General features: G+C 43.5%; 1 protein-coding gene across 1 annotated transcript in view; it reads right to left on the bottom strand.

The window, feature by feature from the left end:
* Positions 1-20,382: 20,382 nt before the first annotated feature.
* Positions 20,383-21,946, bottom strand: part of T265_10898 (hypothetical protein) — a gene marked incomplete at both ends in the record, with an annotated part of 15,458 nt that continues 13,894 nt past the window's right edge. The window contains one exon of the mRNA XM_009177409.1: positions 20,383-20,490. Within this exon, the coding sequence (XP_009175673.1) occupies positions 20,383-20,490 (108 nt within the window). The remainder of the gene's footprint in view (positions 20,491-21,946) is intronic.

Here is a 21,946-nt window from a genome sequence, read left to right as displayed (position 1 = left end):
AGCTATCTATTAGCTGTTGCAGCCTAGTCACTTCATCACATCACCCTTAAGTGAGGAGAACTTTATCTGTCAGAGAAGTGGTTGAATTTCGCAGTAAGTAAAAGAGCAGAAGTGAGTATGTGTTTTAGAAACTTCCTACCTTGGAAGCGGAGAAATTAAGGGTACGGTTAATCAAAGTTCCGACAACCAAAGGCTCCGGAACGAAGAGCCCTAAACACGTTGAAACATGCAGACATTATAGTAATCACAAAAGCTTGACAATCCCTGGCTGCTGAGCCCCACCGATAAATTAGCAGGGGACGATTTCATGTATAATGAATGAGAGTTAGGTTGAAGGTGGAAGGTATTTAGAGTCGGTGATGATTCATCCGTATCGATGGCACCCAAAAAGTACAACCCAAGCACGGCTGTGTGGACTACTCAAAGTTCGCCTGGAAGGTTCCCAGTAACATCAATAGGGGATGACGTAGGTTCATTACCACATGATCTGCCTGTATTTCTGGCGGGTGTCCTTAAGCCACTTACCGGCATGCCATCCACGCATCCAAAATTAGTATGACTTTGCTAATAAAAAGTGGATGGGTTTCCGTTAGAGCTAGACGAAGTTCTTTTTAGTTTTGATGTCACCTCGGACGCTTTGGAAGTGGCAAAGCTGACAGAATGCTGCAAGAAAGAACGCAACACTCCGTATACGAAAGAGGTGAAGGCATCAAAATGTGCTTAAACCTCGGTCACGTTTTTGACTCAGTTATATGCTCTCAAGATTTAGCAATGAGATCTCCAATATCCCACATTTCAGCCAGCGTGTACGTGGAAGTCTGAAAGCTTTAGACGGATTCGATTGTCCGCCAAAGGCTTCCCGACGTTACGTAGAAGACATTTTCTGTGATAAACCGAGTTGACGTTATCAGAGTCTTTCACTATCCCAACACTTCGTACCCTCACTGATTTGAGCACGGAGCTAGAGTTCACACCTGGTACACTTCCCCTCCTAGGCTGCATGACACACGGCTGTTTACCGGTAACCAACAGACAGTAATGCGATATTAAACTACTCATCAGCAAATGCCAGTGTAGTTCCAGTAATGTAATAGCATATATATATATACTATGTATAATATAACGCATTAGAATCAAAACATTGTTCACAGAGAAGCAGCAGCACGACTTGAGGTTAAAAGTGATTTCAGGACAGCGCATACCCAGTGGGTTTAATTAGGAGACAACCAACACAGCTAGTGGCACTAAGACCCATCAAGGAATGGCTCGGAACAGCGGTCATCCCACACAAAGCAGTGACATCTGGAGTCATGGGAAGTGTTGAATAGGGCTAACATTAGAGTAACACTCCAGAATGGGAGAACTTTGCACCCAGTATGGGTGCGGTTGAAGGGGCGCCTTCCGTCCGATGTGACTAGGGACGAAATAAAATGTAGCAACTGCACGAAAGTTTACAAATGTCCAATAGCCAGAAGGTTGTACACCAGAATCGGTGAGCGTAAGTGGGGTGTAAACAGGCGATAGGCAATGACATTTGGAGAATGTGAAATTTTCGGACACCACATCGACTGGTGACCTGGGCTTTGAAAACTGCCCAGCATCCCAGCGTGAACAGACTAGAGGATATAGAACTGACGTGCGTGTGTCGAGTAGTTTTGAATCATCTGAGATGACAGGGAGCGATGTGCACTTATCACACAGATGTTCTAGGTCTAAAAGTATGAAACCTAAGCATAATTAGATCCACCTAATCTCCCCCGATTTCAGTCAAATCGTCCTGGTACCTGTTGCCCCTAACAGACCAACAAAATATGTGAACGTCACTCGAGGGGAATTTTTCATTAAAATGTCCTAGGCCAAAAAAGCAAGGCTCCAAAATCCGGGTTCAACTTGAAGACGAGCCTCCCTAACCAATCTAAGTGTCATCCACACTCACCAAAAAACGAGAACTTTGAACTGATATCCAGCACTGAGCAAGTCGGCTAGTCGTAAGAAATCCCACTGACTAACTCATAAAAATTTGGCCAACCTGGTCAATTATTCAGTTTGTCTGACGAAACCATTTTGTCAAAAGCAAAAAGTCACCTAGAAATAAATCCATTGATTGTCTCCCAAGCCTCTTTGGTATTGTCACTTCTCTCTAAAGCGCTGGGGTTGAAATAGTTAATCACTGTTAGCCTCACTTATTAGCCTGGATATGGCAGAGTGAAGATGCCCTAAACAATCGGCTTGGATCGATATTATTACCCTCTGTCCAAAAGCGTACACTCACAAACGTTTGAGTTTCACTGCCATTGTAACTGTACCGCATTTGCATGTTTCGGTATTCCTGAAATGATGCCTTATCAAAAGTCTTAAGATTATCTGACAAAAATCTTGAAGTGTCCTGGTGGACAGCTCAAGCAAAATTGTCAGTGCTTCAATTGTTCAATGCTTCATGTTCCACTCCGGATTTTGAAAACCGGAAGCGATCCCTTTAACTGCTCCGTGTAGGTATGCCCTCTGCATATAACTATACGTTGAGTCCACAACCACTTTCTTGGACTAGGTAAGAAAATGATCTGAGCGTGTGGGTTAGCAGCTGTTTAAAAAGCTCCTTGCAATGCACAGCCATCTACAAGAGGACCTCACAAGTCCTGTCGCTCCTAAAACGGATTTTTGGTCGTTTCACTCGACTGGCACTGCCCCGAGTAATCAATACCTACATCCGACCAACCATGGAGTACGCTATACAAGCTTGGTCACCATGGCTTCAAAAAGACATAATTCTTCTACAGCGAATGTATCATAGAGCCACGAAGCTGGCAATTGGATTGCATAATAAACCATACGAAGACAGGATTGCCAGTCTCAACCTATTTGACTTCTACTATCGGCGCATCAGGGGAGACCTAATTCTAACATATAATATACTGAAGACACCTAATCATCCGCTGGAAAATCTTTTTGTCCGACGTCGACCACGAACGGGCAGGAGGCATGACTTTTCGCGCGCGGTACCTCACTCGAGGGGTGAACTGTCGACGGAACTTTTTTGCGGTCCGTGTATGTTTCATTTGGAACTCCCTACCTCCCAATGTTGTACATTCGCCGAGTTTAACCATTTTCAAGAACAATTTAGATGCATATCTTATATCCAAACCGAATCTGGAACTGTTTAACTCCATGTGATACTCAGCAAACATTACGCATATTTTTGCGTCCCTTTGTATATATACGTTCGCCCTACGGTCGTTGTAAACTTAACTGCTTTTTAGACCATTAAACCTTGAATTACCCTTGAATTGAATCAAGTCACCTTTAAGTTCCTAGTAAGATAGCGAATTTTTTGCCAAGTCATACAAAAAAGGATTGTTCAAACTTTTAACGAATGCCGGCACGTCTGAAAACGAAAAATATATCCATCCTTCCGGTTGTTTATTCTCTGCGACAGAAGGGTTGTGTGGACCACCTATTTACAATGCTTCAAGTTTTAGAGCAAAGAAATGCTTACGAGTGATCCAAAATTTCTGTTTCATTTGGTATCACTGTAGGGTGTTTGGTTTTATCTATCAGGATATCGTTCTAAATGCACTTGTGCACCTAACTATCACTTGCGTTTCGGACTCGTTTGCTTATGGGCATTTTGAATGTCTAACTTTAATTCAGCTATCTTCAAGGTGGGCGATATCGCATCTTTGTGATGACTTCGTACATTGAATGCCGTGATATTGCACCATAGATCATCCTCACACGCATCTGTTAAGTGGTAATGATAGTCTCTTTGTTGTCCCATTTGACGTAGACAGGCTATCTACTGCACAGCGGAAGAAATTTACATGCTTTAGAAATCGCTCTATAGTAGTTGTAAGGAGGACCTTATTTGCAGATAACGATCACCCATCCTACCACCTGTATCTGATTTGATAGTCTGCCATCTGATCACGGTATCAGCAAATTCCTTGAACGCATTAGTCTTAACTTAGTCACAATTCCTGAATGCGGTAGCCCAGAAATCTGAGATCATTTCAAGCCAAGGGATCGATCTCCTGATTCCGGGGACCCAGATGGACTTCGTATCAAGTATTATCTTCAATGGTATATTGGAGGTCAAATAGACGCTCTCAGGCTGAAGCCGACCAAACAATTTTTTAATGTAACTGCATGGACTGGTTTTCCCGTGTTTACTGATCCTAAATTACAGGGATATAATAGTGAGAAGCAATGATGCTGGAGTTCTGTCGACTCCGAACTTATCCGGATCTACTTGGCTAAATGATGGTCCTCAACACAGAACAGATGCGCATTGCCGAAAGGTTTTATAGGGAACGATAATCGGGCCAATAATTGTGTCCGTTTTTGTGAACTGATCAAAAAGGCTAGCGGAAGACCGTTCAAACGAACGGGATGGGGATACCTATTCGGTGAACCACAAAACTACCCATATATCTAATTATTGAGATAAAACGTTCACCGAGCAAAAACTAATGGGTTCCTGTCGAGACCCCAATGGCTGTGACAGTCAGTGTCACCGCTGAATACTTCTGTATTTAATCAATCCTTCCTCCATTTATGTGTTGCTAAGGGTAGGATTTCGAACTTTGTGCCGTCCTTGGAGCTCAGCTCAACTCAACAAATATGTTGTTTTACGCCAAGCAGGGCGGCGTTCTCCGCCAGATCTTCCCATCCTGACGAACCGGTCGTTGTGCCAGCAGAAAATCGGTTGAGACAAACATTGAGAAATCCCACGGGTTTCATAATGCAGGCAATTGACCTGGCTGCTTCCGGTCTGACCCCTCGGTTTGTTCGATAAGCTCAGGGATGGGTAGCTGACCAAATGAGCGGGAGCTGCGCTTGTCACGCCGTGACCAACTTAACAGTGCAACCGCGACTGAAACACACTGTCTTTCCTACTGTCACATGCTCAAGCAGCCCAGGTAATTCGGTTCCGTACCCATTTATAAACGAGCTTGACGGTCGCACTGGTGATTCATGCTGTCTTCCAACCGCTCAATTTTCAGGCCCCATCGAGCGTGAGGCGAGGAGCAGGACAATTCCGAATGCGGTACCGGCCCATGTCCTGATTCTGGGAACTTGCGCGGATCAGTTGATGTATTGCCAAATTATAGTGTTTATTGGCGTGAAATGGTGGAGCGTTCGCCTGCCAGTATTGCGCTCTGAATGCTTCGAATAAAAACGTCCGGTCCTCATTGTTCTGACCGCTTGACTACATTCAACTGCTAACTGTATGTTAGCTCTTTTTGTTGCTGAAAATTTTCTGTTCACGACTTATGTGCTTCACACCTATATCTGTTGGCCATTCACGCGATAATCTGTTGAGTTTGCGATTGCTTTAGTGAGGCGCATCACGCGTTGGCCACGGTAGCAGTGGTAAAAACCAGCAAGTATTGATAGGAGGTCAGTTCTCATGCTTCTGTAGGTAGATTTGCGCTTGTTGAACGCACAGGTTCCAACAGCCATCTGGTGCATGGAAATAGTGATTCTTTTTCATTCACGAGTATCTAAAATCTCGAGGACAGATACACTCCGACGCCTAGTTCATCTTTTATTTGAATCTTATAACTTTTGATTGCGAAGATCTGGTAATGTAAAACGAAGTACAATAATGCGCTTTTAGTAAACCGTAAATAATTTGCTGTTTTTGTCAGCTTGAAAGTTCAAAAAAATGGTCATTATTTCCATGATAGACACAGTTTAACTCTGTCGACTCCGCAGTCTGTAACGCAGCTGTCGCTCGCTTTTTTGTGTGTTTGTTTCCGGACCAGTGATCGCTTCAACTTCTGTAGCACTGGCGTCAATACAGAGGCGCAATTGCGTTGAAGTCTTGCGACAAGTTGAACTTTCAAAGAAGTGGACGGCTCATTGTATCGAATTTTTCACGATTATATTGTTATTACAAGGAGCTGTTGTGATCCACGGCAGCTGACCAATCAGACCAGGTGCTCATGGTGTGCTGATTGTGGGCGTCAGATGCACAATCAATAGTTGTTCCCGTAATGTTTGCCAACACATCACTCACCGTTGATCACACCTAGGGGAACTCTCGAACCGCTGAGCTCAGGTTCTGAGAAGGCTAGCCACAGTGATAAAAAAGTGTAGCCAACCAGTGTCACGTGCTCAACTGAATCGGCAGCGTATCAGAGTTCAAAAATAGCGAAAACTATGCATTGGAACTAAGTCTAGTTAATGCCCAAAGCGGATCGAACGGAAAGATTTCTACGGTGTTCCGGCATTTCTACTTCTGAGCAACAATTTACATGCATCTAATTAAAATTACAAGCCGAAAAAACTTTTTCAGCGTACATATCTGAACGAATTCTTTGTGTGTGACTTGAAATAGATCATTTTCTATAACCAGATGGTGCACAAAATTGTCAATGTTGTTGTGCGTCACATAATCAACCGTTTCTACTGAAATGTGCACAGGTTACAGAAATTCTGTTTTAAGTATGTCAGCAGATTGGCTGAAATTTACAATTCAAGAAAAAAATGAACTTTGGTGTTCTAGTTTTAGATGTTGTTGCTGGATAATACTAGAGTTACAGTTGACTCATTGCACAAGGAACAGATAGAAATCTTTTTAGAGCCCGAACATCCGTTAGTGTTTTCCACCGACTCCTGAACCCTTCGTGGATTGAGCTTGACCAAACATGAAATTGACCTATAATGCAAGAAATGGATATGCAAAGTTGTTCATTCTACAGATTTAACGTGACATTTATACTACTGAATCATTCCAGTAGTAAAACGGCAGAAAATCAAGAAACCTTGACAGACATAATCCGATTGGTCCAAGTGTAGAAAAGGCTGTCGGTTCGTCTTGGGTATTTTTTCAGTGGATATAAACGAACCGACCAATTTCACTTTCTGTCAATAGATAAGTTAGCGGCACAAGCTCAACTGCTGAGATTTACCAAGCTTGAGTAAGCTGCTATGTGGCACACACTGCACCTTACAGATTACAACATCATTGACCATCTCAATAAATTACAACTTTAGGGTATGTTCCCAACCGTAAGCGAACCGAATATGTGAGAATACACTGGGCCTGATGTAACCAATAATTGCAAGTTCAACACGAGCTTGTCGCTCATGTTGGATCACAGGCCTGCAGAGGGTCTCTGCTTGGTGAACGTGTCAGATGTTATGTATCAGTAGACCATGCACTTTATGGCCTACTAGAGTTGAAGAAGCTGAGTGCCACTTTGTCGAAATAACCAAGCAAAATGGTGGAAAATGTATAAGTTTTTTGGATTCTTTCAGCTGAATCAAGAAAAGTTTTCATGATAGTGGCGCCAAGTGAATCAGGGTAACTCGCCTAGTTGGAGCAAGCTAATGGCGGTCAACTCAGACTGCACTGGGTCATAGTGGAGTGAATTATTATGCAAATTACTGCACTCGATATTGTCCTATTCATAGTAAGGCAAATCAAGGAATGCGTATAACGGTTTACAAAACAATTCCGTTCGAAGTTAAATTTCAGCCACTACCAAAACAGGTTACTTCACTCTGCTTTGTGCGTATGTGCCAAGATGAACTGTTGATCTAATGCATGGATTGCGGCTAACCAAGGATTAAAAATGCTAACCTCGTTGTCTACTGAATTTGACCTCTTTGATACTCTGTGTTCCAAAACATCCACCATTAACGCAAAAGAGGAGTGTCCAACGGGCGCTCTTTGTCATGCCAAAACGAACCTATTTGTCTCTCTCACACGCTGTAAAATCCTGAGACAGAAATCAATCTCCTCCCGTCGTAAAATTTTCGGTCCGTCTTTTTGGACAAACCCTTGTCCTAGATAATACATCATGTGTCTTGTTCAGGTCCGGATGTTTTCTATTTTCCGCATTGAATATATCCTGGCACGCTAATAGCTATTCTTCTGGAATGTGGTGTATTCGAACTTGGGCTGGTTGAATTCCGAGCTTTATCTCATACGGTATAAACAGCTTCTGTGTACTGCTGCGCCTGTATATCACTAGCAAGATCAGTGACGCTGAGATGCGCCAGACACTTCTCGGGCGAGCTCATTCTCCCTTGACAGATCGGCTGGTTCCACTCCACAATGTACGCTTAAGCAATGTACCTCATATGTTAGAGGACCGTTTGCCCCGTAAACCCTCTTCGCCAAGCTTTGCGTCCAAAGGAGACGTCCGCAACTTTGCAAAGCAAGAAAGTTCTTAGTAGTCAAGTGGATTGCGTTGATGACCACCGTCTCCTTGAGGGTACTCTGGTACGAGACAAACCAATGGTTATTAACAGACAGCGAGATGGCGAGATGGCCCAGGTGGTTAGAGCGCGAATTTACTGACAGGAAGGTCCGTGGTTCGAACCCGACCTCCGCCTCTTGGCTTCCCCTGTTTAGGCTTGGGCAACCTGGCAGTACATCAGCCATCGTTCAGCCTTCTGGTGGCATGGCAGTTAGACGCCAAAAGAGTGCTGCAGCTGACAGCGTTCTTGCGTTCTTTCACCAAAGCTGTTGCATCCACTGCGTAGCCCTCAATTCCTGGCATACCAGACAATCAGAAACATTCGATGTCAGAGAACTGACTGAGCCGTCGTATCCAACCTATGGCTCTCATTTTCCTACTCTTCTTACCCTCAGGGGAACAAATCTGTAGTGGCTAGAGCCGCTGCATTTCAGCGCACGGTTTGTGAGCTGGAATAACTGAATCACTAAGCTCTGTCAGTGGATTCACCAGGCTGTAATCGGTGCCATTTATAACCCTTTGCAATCTAGTTATCTAGGCCTTAACGATGCATCTAAGAAGTCAATTTTTAAACGAGATCACTCACAAGGTTGATGAATACTTTTTGACAGCCCATGACCGGTTTCGTCATTCTTGGGGCTCATCAGGGAGGCGCAGTCCCTGAGTTTTAGTCAGGCTTGTTTTCTAATTGAACTCAGAGTAGACATTTCGGCAAATACACTCATTTGCATATCTATTTGGTTTTCAGAAGGGACTCAAGTGAATCTCTCATTTATGATATTCTTCAACCGTATGTCGACGGCTGTCGAAGAATTTTCAGTAACACCACAGGTTCCAACAGCCATCTGGTGCATGGAAATAGTGATTCTTTTTCATTCACGAGTATCTAAAATCTCGAGGACAGATACACTCCGACGCCTAGTTCATCTTTTATTTGAATCTTATAACTTTTGATTGCGAAGATCTGGTAATGTAAAACGAAGTACAATAATGCGCTTTTAGTAAACCGTAAATAATTTGCTGTTTTTGTCAGCTTGAAAGTTCAAAAAAATGGTCATTATTTCCATGATAGACACAGTTTAACTCTGTCGACTCCGCAGTCTGTAACGCAGCTGTCGCTCGCATTTTTGTGTGTATGTTTCCTGACCAGTGATCACTTCAACTTCTGTAGCACTAGCGTCAATACAGAGGCGCAATTGCGTTGAAGTCTTGCGACAAGTTGAACTTTCAAAGAAGTGGACGGCTCATTGTATCGAATTTTTCACGATTATATTGTTATTACAAGGAGCTGTTGTGATCCACGGCAGCTGACCAATCAGACCAGGTGCTCATGGTGTGCTGATTGTGGGCGTCAGATGCACAATCAATAGTTGTTCCCGTAATGTTTGCCAACACATCACTCACCGTTGATCACACCTAGGGGAAATCTCGAACCGCTGAGCTCAGGTTCTGAGAAGGCTAGCCACAGTGATAAAAAAGTGTAGCCAACCAGTGTCACGTGCTCAACTGAATCGGCAGCGTATCAGAGTTCAAAAATAGCGAAAACTATGCATTGGAACTAAGTCTAGTTAATGCCCAAAGCGGATCGAACGGAAAGATTTCTACGGTGTTCCGGCATTTCTGCTTCTGAGCAACAATTTACATGTATCTGATTAAAATTACAAGCCGGAAAAAACTTTTTCAGCGTACATATCTGGACGAATTCTTTGTGTGACTTGAAATAGATCATTTTCTATAACCAGATGGTGCACAAAATTGTCAATGTTGTTGTGCGTCACATAATCAACCGTTTCTACTGAAATGTGCACAGGTTACAGAAATTCTGTTTTAAGTATGTCAGCAGATTGGCTGAAATTTACAATTCAAGAAAAAAATGAACTTTGGTGTTCTAGTTTTAGATGTTGTTGCTGGATAATACTAGAGTTACAGTTGACTCATTGCACAAGGAACAGATAGAAATCTTTTCAGAGCCCGAACATCCGTTAGTGTTTTCCACCGACTCCTGAACCCTTCGTGGATTGAGCTTGACCAAACATGAAATTGACCTATAATGCAAGAAATGGATATGCAAAGTTGTTCATTCTACAGATTTAACGTGACATTTATACTACTGAATCATTCCAGTAGTAAAACGGCAGAAAATCAAGAAACCTTGACAGACATAATCCGATTGGTCCAAGTGTAGAAAAGGCTGTCGGTTCGTCTTGGGTATTTTTTCAGTGGATATAAACGAACCGACCAATTTCACTTTCTGTCAATAGATAAGTTAGCGGCACAAGCTCAACTGCTGAGATTTACCAAGCTTGAGTAAGCTGCTATGTGGCACACACTGCACCTTACAGATTACAACATCATTGACCATCTCAATAAATTACAACTTTAGGGTATGTTCCCAACCGTAAGCGAACCGAATATGTGAGAATACACTGGGCCTGATGTAACCAATAATTGCAAGTTCAACACGAGCTTGTCGCTCATGTTGGATCACAGGCCTGCAGAGGGTCTCTGCTTGGTGAACGTGTCAGATGTTATGTATCAGTAGACCATGCACTTTATGGCCTACTAGAGTTGAAGAAGCTGAGTGCCACTTTGTCGAAATAACCAAGCAAAATGGTGGAAAATGTATAAGTTTTTTGGATTCTTTCAGCTGAATCAAGAAAAGTTTTCATGATAGTGGCGCCAAGTGAATCAGGGTAACTCGCCTAGTTGGAGCAAGCTAATGGCGGTCAACTCAGACTGCACTGGGTCATAGTGGAGTGAATTATTATGCAAATTACTGCACTCGATATTGTCCTATTCATAGTAAGGCAAATCAAGGAATGCGTATAACGGTTTAGAAAACAATTCCGTTCGAGGTTAAATTTCAGCCACTACCAAAACAGGTTACTTCACTCTGCTTTGTGCGTATGTGCCAAGATGAACTGTTGATCTAATGCATGGATTGCGGCTAACCAAGGATTAAAAATGCTAACCTCGTTGTCTACTGAATTTGACCTCTTTGATACTCTGTGTTCCAAAACATCCACCATTAACGCAAAAGAGGAGTGTCCAACGGGCGCTCTTTGTCATGCCAAAACGAACCTATTTGTCTCTCTCACACGCTGTAAAATCCTGAGACAGAAATCAATCTCCTCCCGTCGTAAAATTTTCGGTCCGTCTTTTTGGACAAACCCTTGTCCTAGATAATACATCATGTGTCTTGTTCAGGTCCGGATGTTTTCTATTTTCCGCATTGAATATATCCTGGCACGCTAATAGCTATTCTTCTGGAATGTGGTGTATTCGAACTTGGGCTGGTTGAATTCCGAGCTTTATCTCATACGGTATAAACAGCTTCTGTGTACTGCTGCGCCTGTATATCACTAGCAAGATCAGTGACGCTGAGATGCGCCAGACACTTCTCGGGCGAGCTCATTCTCCCTTGACAGATCGGCTGGTTCCACTCCACAATGTACGCTTAAGCAATGTACCTCATATGTTAGAGGACCGTTTGCCCCGTAAACCCTCTTCGCCAAGCTTTGCGTCCAAAGGAGACGTCCGCAACTTTGCAAAGCAAGAAAGTTCTTAGTAGTCAAGTGGATTGCGTTGATGACCACCGTCTCCTTGAGGGTACTCTGGTACGAGACAAACCAATGGTTATTAACAGACAGCGAGATGGCGAGATGGCCCAGGTGGTTAGAGCGCGAATTTACTGACAGGAAGGTCCGTGGTTCGAACCCGACCTCCGCCTCTTGGCTTCCCCTGTTTAGGCTTGGGCAACCTGGCAGTACATCAGCCATCGTTCAGCCTTCTGGTGGCATGGCAGTTAGACGCCAAAAGAGTGCTGCAGCTGACAGCGTTCTTGCGTTCTTTCACCAAAGCTGTTGCATCCACTGCGTAGCCCTCAATTCCTGGCATACCAGACAAACAGAAACATTCGATGTCAGAGAACTGACTGAGCCGTCGTATCCAACCTATGGCTCTCATTTTCCTACTCTTCTTACCCTCAGGGGAACAAATCTGTAGTGGCTAGAGCCGCTGCATTTCAGCGCACGGTTTGTGAGCTGGAATAACTGAATCACTAAGCTCTGTCAGTGGATTCACCAGGCTGTAATCGGTGCCATTTATAACCCTTTCTAGTTTAGTTATCTAGGCCTTAACGATGCATCTAAGAAGTCAATTTTTAAACGAGATCACTCACAAGGTTGATGAATACTTTTTGCCATGACCGGACCGGTTTCGTCATTCTTGGGGCTCATCAGGGAGGCGCAGTCCCTGAGTTTTAGTCAGGCTTGTTTTCTAATTGAACTCAGAGTAGACATTTCGGCAAATACACTCATTTGCATATCTATTTGGTTTTCAGAAGGGACTCAAGTGAATCTCTCATTTATGATATTCTTCAACCGTATGTCGACGGCTGTCGAAGAATTTTCAGTAACACTGTGACTAGTTTCCTTTATGAAAATATACTGTGATATCTGGAATTTCGTACCAAGTGAAACATGATGACGGCCTTCGTGCAGCATATTTAATTGATGGATCTCATGAACGAGTCTGTCGTTAAGACGAGAATGGTATGCAAATGAGTGTATTTGCTAAATCGGTTTTATCTTCAGACTTATCGTAGGAAATGTTATGGTTTCCGTTTTGTCTAACCGGTGGTGATCACAAGCCTGACCTTACATCTGTATGAGCAAATTATGAAGTTCCTTCAGGTGGAACAACTTTGCTGGGTTAAATTGGGATGGTCCAGCTGACAGGCTTTACGGCCAATCAACTTATTGTCCTTCCGTGTTAATTTTCTGTGTCCCATTTGGCGCTCCTCTTGCAAGCTAAGTTTTGCGTCATCCCAGTTAATGGTGCTATTTTTGGTTGAAATGCTGGTCGGTCTATTCATAAGGGTATGAACTTTGAAAGGAAAGCCCCGTAGTCTGCAGTAAAAGCAGGAGAAATACTTAGCTCACCGATCTTGATTTTCGACCATTCAACTTGGAAGGCCGATTTAGAAGATAGGCCGGGTTTTTTCTCACTTACGGCGGTTGACCAATTTAGAAGGGACAAAGTACTACTCAAAATAATCGGAATATATGTTTCACGTGAATGATCACTGGTTACCTGGGCCCATCCGATGAGTTTAGTTCAGAGTGACAGACAGTGGTGAATTTCTTAGCCCAGGTCTCGGTAATAACCACATTCTACGCAAGAACTTATGAATATGCGGACAAACAATATGGTTCTTTACTAGTAGTGAAAAAGTCTGAATAACTCAAGGTGTAGTAAGAACACATCCCTCAACTAGTTGTGTAATTAGTATGATTCAAAGGCCCCAGGTGATTCTGAAAATTTTGCGATCACAAGCTACTTGGAACCCAAGTTAGGTGAGTTATCTGTGAATACTTCAGTCACTGACACTCGTGAGATCTTTCTTCTCTTGCGGACTCCTTGTCACATTCGGTTACCTAGTAATCCGACAGCACAGTATGCCAAGTAGTGTTGGTTGTGTTGATCTTTTAGACGATAATACCACGTTACATCCCCTCCTTTTAACATGGACGGGGGGACACTAGACTATATGAATTCGTTATTCGCAATAAATTCAGCCGCTTACACTATATGCTGGACAGATCATCAGTTCGTACTTCTCCCGTGCATTCATTCATTTCAAGTTTGTCGGCCCATGTTCGGCGACCCATTTGTATTTCCAAATGAATTATCCGTGAGTATGAGCAAAAGCGAAACGGTAGACACTTACAAGGGGGTGAATTTTATTCACCACAGGTCACCACGGTGTGCACCAGTTCCTCAATGTTCACTCTGCTGAATAAACTCAACTCAGTTCAGTGGTTAAGGTGTAAGGTTTAGGCGTAGAGGTCCACTGTTCCACACAAACAATTGCTTATTGATTACGTTTGCCCGGAAGTTGGCACTTCGGATGCCTACAATTGAACCACTTGACTTGAACGCTGTTCAGCACGATCACCAGTTATCGGATAGCAAAAATCAGATATGGCACTCCCTTCCGACCTCCACGGAAGAGATCCCCCGGGGGGCAACAATTACGGCTGAGTGTAAAATTCTCTTACCAAGTCCTTCTCGTTCCGCAAAAACAAAAGATGGTAAAACTTCTGGTTTCCGAAATGACTTACCTTCTTATAAAGAAACGTTACGACGGAATTGCCAGAAGAAATAAAAGGGCAACTAGTTGAATGATTTGTGTAATTAGCCCGGTTGGAAGGTCGACCCACATCGATGGGTCTTTTTTGGCTGAACTTCACTTAAATGTGCCCACGACACTTAGTTTGGGCCACAGTACAGAAGTGGCAAATACAATAGGCCGATAAACCGGAAAACAGGGCGGAGAAACACACAATATAACTCGATGTCTTTGAGTTCGCAGTAACTACCATTGTTTTCAGTCTTCAGGCAGAACATGACCTGGTGATAAACCATCTTGTTTACAGGTGGGCTTAGTTGGGTGGCACAGAAACCCACAGAGATTTGTTGCACTAGTCTACTCCAATTTGGAATACGGAAGACCATGGAATATCCAAAACATTTCCATGAATCAGAAAGTTCCATCATCCATCCATGAAAGCTGTCCAGATACAACTGAATTTTCCTTCCTCCGCAGCACAAATTTGGTCACATTAGAGACCTCGCCCCTCCATCTTGGAGGCTTTTAGGTGTTCCCCAAAGATGTGGTCTTGAGAGAGGTCATCGGCATTTAAGGGGAAATCTGAAAAGATTCTGTTGGTGTGGTTCGGGCATCCGATGGATGATGTGATTACAGGTGAGTGGGTTTGTATCTCTGACGCATGTGTTTGTCTTGTGGGGGACGTGGCCACTAGCTCTGATAACAGCTTACCTCATCATAGTTACCTTGATCAGTTTCTGTTTCATACTTTGACACACCCAAATGCTGTACTATCTGGTCAGTCTTGCTCCGGCTCTTTTGGATTATTTCAGACAGTCCAGAAGCGCTGCGGCGACAGGGAGAAATTGGAATAGTTGTTGTTAGCTTTGAGAACAGTCAAGTAAACCAATTTACTTCGATTCCAGAAAAAAAATTGACAATGAATCGTCCAGTGTGGAGAAAGGCTCCCATCTATGGCCATGGATTTTGCTTTCAAGTATGAGAAACTATTGACGAAGATTGGGAATACCTGAAAACCTTCGACTCTGCTCACAACGGCTGTTTGGCAACTTAATCGATCAACGGAGAAGTAGAACGGCATGGATAACCAAAGCCTTCTGACTATTTTCAGACGACTCCATTAGAATCTAACGTCCGTGTTTATCAAGAAAGAAGGCTATTCTAAAGAATTTCGAGGGCTAACACTGCCTGATGAGTATGAGAAGTTCGAAGGTGGTAGTAAGTCGTCAGGGAATTCATTCCAGTCCTCCTATCTCAACGGTAGTGTTTAGTCTCAGTTCACATTTGAGGTAAATCAAGAACTGGAAACTAACCGTGTCATGTCTCCGTAAGGACAATGTTCGATTCTGTTGCACTAAGAACGGCATCGGCGTCGACTCTCTTTTTTTCCCTAGAATCACGTGATCAACGCGCACACGTTGAGTACGTTCATTACCTGTGTGATTTCTTTTTGCAAAACAACTGTTTGACTTATTTCAGCCTCTTGATAGAAGATATTACTTCCATCTGAGCGAGGATGTCAAACTACCTGGGTAATTCATTTTCACCGAAATGCGTGGTGCAAATCAGACATGATGCTCACAGCAAACCGAAAACAGAGCACATGAGCTATCCTACATGAGTATCAGTGGCTGGTTGACACTAGCGGTGTGGGATCAGTGTTTTTGTGGGATTAAGAAGACAACATGTTTGTTTCCTCCAGCGTTATGCATGAACCGCGTGCAGGGAACCATAATGTGGGCTACACAATTGTTCAACCAAGCCTGTTAAATGAGAGTTAATCTCAAAATGGCACCAAGCTTTTTGGAATCAGCTGGAGACAATGCAGAGTTTGTTATGGCTGCTTTTACCGATTGGACAATAGAGGGCAATAAACTTAGATGTTGACAACTTATTACATCACAAGAGAAAGAGGGTAGCCAAATGAATCGCCTGTTGCTGCTGCGTTAGCGATTCATGCCCTCCCTGTTCATCAGAGTGTTTTTCATCCAGGCTAAGCAATTTCATAGTGAATGAGAGTTTGTAGTTCTGTTCGCATTGCTTTCTTCCTATCAGTGATCAACACAAATCCCGCTGAAGACACTGAAGAAGCTCTTCATTAGTTCACTCTTATGCCCAAGCGTTCTCTCGGTACCTACCTTCATATAGCAAGGATCCTTAGAAAACATGCGGGGTCTAATGACAATTTTAGTCAACTCTAGTTCAATTGCATCCAATGGACAGGGCGTTTTGCAACCAGCTAGTGTAGTATCGTATTACAGGAAGTCATATGTGAAGATATGTTTCAATCAATGGAGAAGATGGCAGGAATTACCCACAACTTACAGCTCCAGTAATTTCTCCATGTCTCGTTTGACTTCATGTTGATGGGGATCCTGTTGAGGGAAAAAGATGGAATCATCTGCGTAAATGGATGAAGCACACCGGTTCGTAATTTGGCCAGGTACGATCAATTGGTAAGGGTGAGAAGAAACAAAAGAAAATTATGAACTCTTCTCACGCTACGATCAATCAGTAAGTGGCTCAAAGAAAGAATAATTTCACAAGATGTGCGTGACTTCTATCTGAGAACCAATCACCCCAGAAGTCAATCGGGTGGTGTGTTTTCTATGAATGGGGGATTAACAATGCTATATCATCTATGAATGATAGCTTATCACAATGTCGTTCGACCGCTGAAGGCCGAAAGTCTAAGTGCTCAACCAGTCTTGGGTTCGAAGCTCTCTGAGTTTCGTGAGACGAGCACTGGTGATGCTCCCCAATAAAAATGAAACGACTGGTAGGCTTTTTAACACAGACTGGCCTCACTGACAGGACGCAAGCGCAACTGAGAAGAAACTGCATGAATGGCGATAATTGGAGAAAGGAGGATTTTCAAACCCTTCATTAAGGTTTACTTCACACAATTAGGGATTTTGAGGTGACAATTTACATTAGTCCACACGTATTTGGACAGTTGTGGGTCTGAAAATCTGGTCTATCGATCTGTTTGTTGTCGGGGCCTTCAAAGTCTTTCACATTCAAGTCCAACTCATCCGCATTCAGAAATGAGATTCACGATGTGGAATAAGCAGAGCATAAGCATTGAGTGGTTTTTAACCATATTTTATTTGAAATTGCATCCTGCAACTCAAATCAGTTTGTGCTGAAAGGTCAAAACCACTGCAGAGATAGTTCTGCAAAGCTCATCTCAAGAATCACTCAAGTGGCCGCAGCCTGCTGCCTCCCGCTTCGTGGTTGAATGCCATAAAATTCGGTCACAAGTGATTGATCGAATGTGTGACTTGTCAGCATCTACACCCCTCACACGTGACCCAATATTGACAAACACCTCTAATCGCTACGTCTCCCACGGAAGGTTCATGCCTAATATGGGATTTTTCCAATCTGTCAAATTGCTTCTGTGATTTAAGTGTGCAGCGACTTCACTTGCATGGTAGACTCTTGCACCGAATTCAAAATCTTCTCACTACTTGCCAATCGGTGGCGCTCAGTAGTCGCACAATGGAATAGAATTTTTGAAAGCTATGACGTGTCCATGATGGACTAAAGCAATCGGGCAACTGAGGTCAGAGTATCAGTCCAAACTTTTGAGCCCCAGTGAAGCCTCCCGGGGGCTCAACAATGCCGGAAAATTATTCCATCAGACTTTCTGCAAGAGGTATGATTGCTTCAGTGGACAACGAAATTTGGCGAGCTGCAAAGATATGAACGTAACTCAGGATAGTTTTTGGTTTGAGCACATACGCAACAAAATGCAACATTCCACTCGTAAAGGTTTTGCCGCTGAGATCATTGTACGGCTAATGACCCCCCAATCGGTTGTTTTTAATCGTTCGTATTTGAAACGTGCGCCCAGTTAGGTTAATGTCATTAACGATGGAAGTGTTGCCACAATCCCTGACATGGAGGATTTTTTCCGGAAGCGAACTGCAATGAAAGTGTATACATGTCTATCTTACGAGAGAACATGTATTGAGTAAAGTAAGTTTTGTTTCCTTGATGATAAAATCAGCAGCCATGTTGAGTTTCCGGATGTTTAGGGTCTGCCGCAGTTAGGATCACCTATCAACCATCCAGGTTTGGGATCTGTACAGAATTCCATCCTGCTACAATAAAAAGTTTCGGTCCACGATACCTAGTGATAACAGCCAGGCAATTTGGCTCAAAGAGAATAATGTGGGAGAACCAATTGGTCACGGTTTGGTCTACACAAATGCAACACAACTTGAATTTTCTCTTATATAATAAGCGCTTCCCAAGAAACCTTCTGTCAAGGGATTCCTTAGTATAATGTATTCGTATTCTGCAGCGGGTCTTTTCTCTCCTTAGCGTCACCGAGTGATCGATCTGGAGGACTCCAACCCGCCCTGTTGAAAGATGGAGGTAAAATCCTCAATTGATGCTTGTCTAAATTACCTGCCTCTATCTTGTATAAGGAAATTGTCCCAAACAACTGGAGTGAGTCGCCGGCGGTGCCTGTTCTCGAAAACGGCGCTCGTGGTGAGTGTGCTATTCCTCTGTGCTATCACAGAGGAATTAAATTGACCCCCTTTGTAACGAGATTGTTTGAGATGCTTAATTCACATTGTCCCGTAAGGACGCGTGAAGACGGAACCACGGAACAGCAAGCAGGATTCTGGACAGGAGGAAGCTGTGTGGACCACATTTCCACACCGTTAAGTGTTAGAGCAACGGCGTTCGTATAGGCACCCCACCGTCTCGATATGCTTTGAGTTCAGGAGTGCTTTCGATTGTCGACCGGAATTTTTGATTCATTGCCATTATCTGTGCCTAATCAATGGAATAAACGATTCAACAATGCCTTCCAGAGTTTCGTGTTCGGTCAAACTGTTCAGTGGGAATCATTCTGTGGGAACCATTCAGCGCTAGGTACGAACACATCCCAGCACTCTCGATAAGCAGGCATTTTGACCACATTTCGGGCGACCATTACGCACACCACGTTTTCGCACGTAAACACGCACCTGACGCACACATCCACATCAAACCCTTCTCGGGGTTGGAGTGTGTGGCAAGTGTAGATCACCAGATCGGTCCTCGTGTCCAATCCGCAAGCCACACAGCGGTGCAACTATGTCAGGAGCTTAGGAGCGGGACACGGCACCGGATCCTCTCAAGGTGGGATAGACATACCAACAGGCGGAATGCCCATCTGGCAGGGTGTGCGGATGAACGTGCGTAAGTGATCAAACCAACGCAGTTTAGTCAACCAAATGATCAATGTGTGTCAGTGGCCCTTATGTGCGGTCAGGACACGATAGCGAACCACCCGCTTTCTCTGCGGCAGTGACAGAGCTGACCTGGTGACTGAGGCACACCCTGGCAGCGCCAATCAAACAGCCTTTTCGACTGCAGTTTCGACGGAAATCATTGGTTGGAACGTGGCATTATAGCAAACTTAGATGTAGTAGACAGTCTGAAGATCATGATTTGGGTTTGGACTCCTGGTGAGTTACTCACCGGGCCGTTTTTCCCATAAGTGGCAAGAAATGAGCTGGTGGTATGCAGAGCTTCTCAACTAAGTCACTGAAACAGGTCACTAATTGCAGGGAATTCTAAAGAAGGGTCCTTGTCTGCTTTTTAGTCAGAAAACTCCTATACGCCTGTTCACAACATATTAATTCTCGTGCACTGCCCTTTTTAGTCAGCTTTACCTGCAGACATTTCAGTTTTCCCCATGCGTCACTTCCATACACACAATCTCTAATTTCGGTTGATAAAGCTGTAGTAGGGGTGACCATTGTCCCCTTGACACACTGTTTATGGCCAAATGACTGACTGAGTGACCGAGACAAGGCTATTGGTTCTACTCTCCCGGTATTAAACTTCAAGTAAAACCAGAATAAGTAAACACACACACAGTCGATCAATCACTTGTGACCGAATTTTATGGCATTCAACCACGAAGCGGGAGGCAGCAGGCTGCGGCCACTTGAGTGATTCTTGAGACGAGCTTTGCAGAACTATCTCTGCAGTGGTTTTGACTGCCGGGTTGCCCAGCATAGACAGGGGAGGTCAAGAGGCAGAGGTCGGGTTCGAACCACTGACCTTCCGATCAGTAAATTCGCGCTCTAACCACTTGAGCCATCTCTCTCTCACTTGATAATACACATTCAAACGAAACTTCGATCCAAGCCTAAGAAATGCAGCAGAGTTCGACTAGTTGCTACATAACACATTCGTCAAATTCTTGGCCGAACTTCCGGCATTTTGTGTAAGCCACTGGTTCCAATACATTGGATCTCCTCATTCCTTAGCGCAGGGTGTTCATCACCGCTAGCCCTCATTTAATACATCGTAAGTATGTGTAAGCATTAGAAACCAGGGTTTCTGAAAAAAAGCTTAATGTTGCACATCAAATCAAAATAACTTTAAAAAGAAACTATTCCACTAAATAACGGATAAATCCAAACACAAAAATGCACGGTTTAGTGTGCCAACTCTCCGAATAAAGACTACCCTCACGAAAATTTCATTATTTCGCTCTAAAGTAGCATTCCACATATCATGTATATTGAAGGAATCGGTTTTTCGGGACACTTCAGAAATCCTTTAGAGGTTAGCATGAAATAAGCCAACTACTGAATGAAATCGTCAAGATAAGATCCATTCAAGAAGGAGGATCTGACTACACGTTTGCAGGTATGTTTGGATAATCTAATGCGGTAATACGAGAAGCAGGTCGATATGGTTCATTATGATCACTCCAAACGAATGGTCGAAAACTGTTAGCTATTTTCCGACATTATGTTACCAACACCTAACCAGTGCAGACAAACTGGCGCTAAACAAGAGGGTCATTTCCGTCAACGTTAAAATTCTCCCTGACAAATGTGCATGTTTCAATAGTGGTGCCGGTCTGTTAGCTTACACAAATCTAGCGACAGAGATTCACGGACTCGTTGCATCAAACCAAAGTGTTTGTGTGCGGTTCCTTTCATGATAATGAAATTTGTGAACATGAAAACTCATAAAACAAAACTGGCTGGAGGTTGATTACAGGTGCCAACACCACTAAGCCTACAGTATTGCCCCTCTCCCGACATGGACCCACTCCAGTCTAATCAAGACTAGCTAACTTCTGCTGCGATAGATAAGTCTTGAAATGGATATTTCAGAACCATTACCCACACCTCCTAACGAAGATATGTGGTGTAAAATATCGTACTGAAAGAGGCCAGGATGCCGGGTTTTCTTTACATCCGATGAAACGAATAAACATTCGAAAGTAAACAGGTTTTGACGGCTGGCTGAAGAGTCTTCAGACAGATTTTTACCCACATGGCACGCAAATACCACACTTCTGCATCCCGGTAAAGCTTAATTTTCATTTTGGACAGCATGTGCCTAGCTCCTTCTTCGGAGGTTCCTTCCAGTCAAAAGTTTCCCACCAAGAGTAGAACAAATATCAAAGGTGATTAACATTGATCAGTCCCCTCATGCGGCCTCCAGTGTTAAACCAACTTTATTACACTTTGCGCCTCTAAAATTGCGCGGAAGAGACTTATTTTTAATCTTTAAATGTCCTTAGAGGGTAAAACCGAGCTACCGCTCTTCCCCTATCTCTCTCAGGAGCTCA

This window comes from Opisthorchis viverrini, assembly GCF_000715545.1.
Source record: "Opisthorchis viverrini unplaced genomic scaffold opera_v5_418, whole genome shotgun sequence".
NCBI lineage: Eukaryota > Metazoa > Platyhelminthes > Trematoda > Opisthorchiida > Opisthorchiidae > Opisthorchis > Opisthorchis viverrini.
This window is presented reverse-complemented; position numbering and strand designations above follow the sequence as displayed.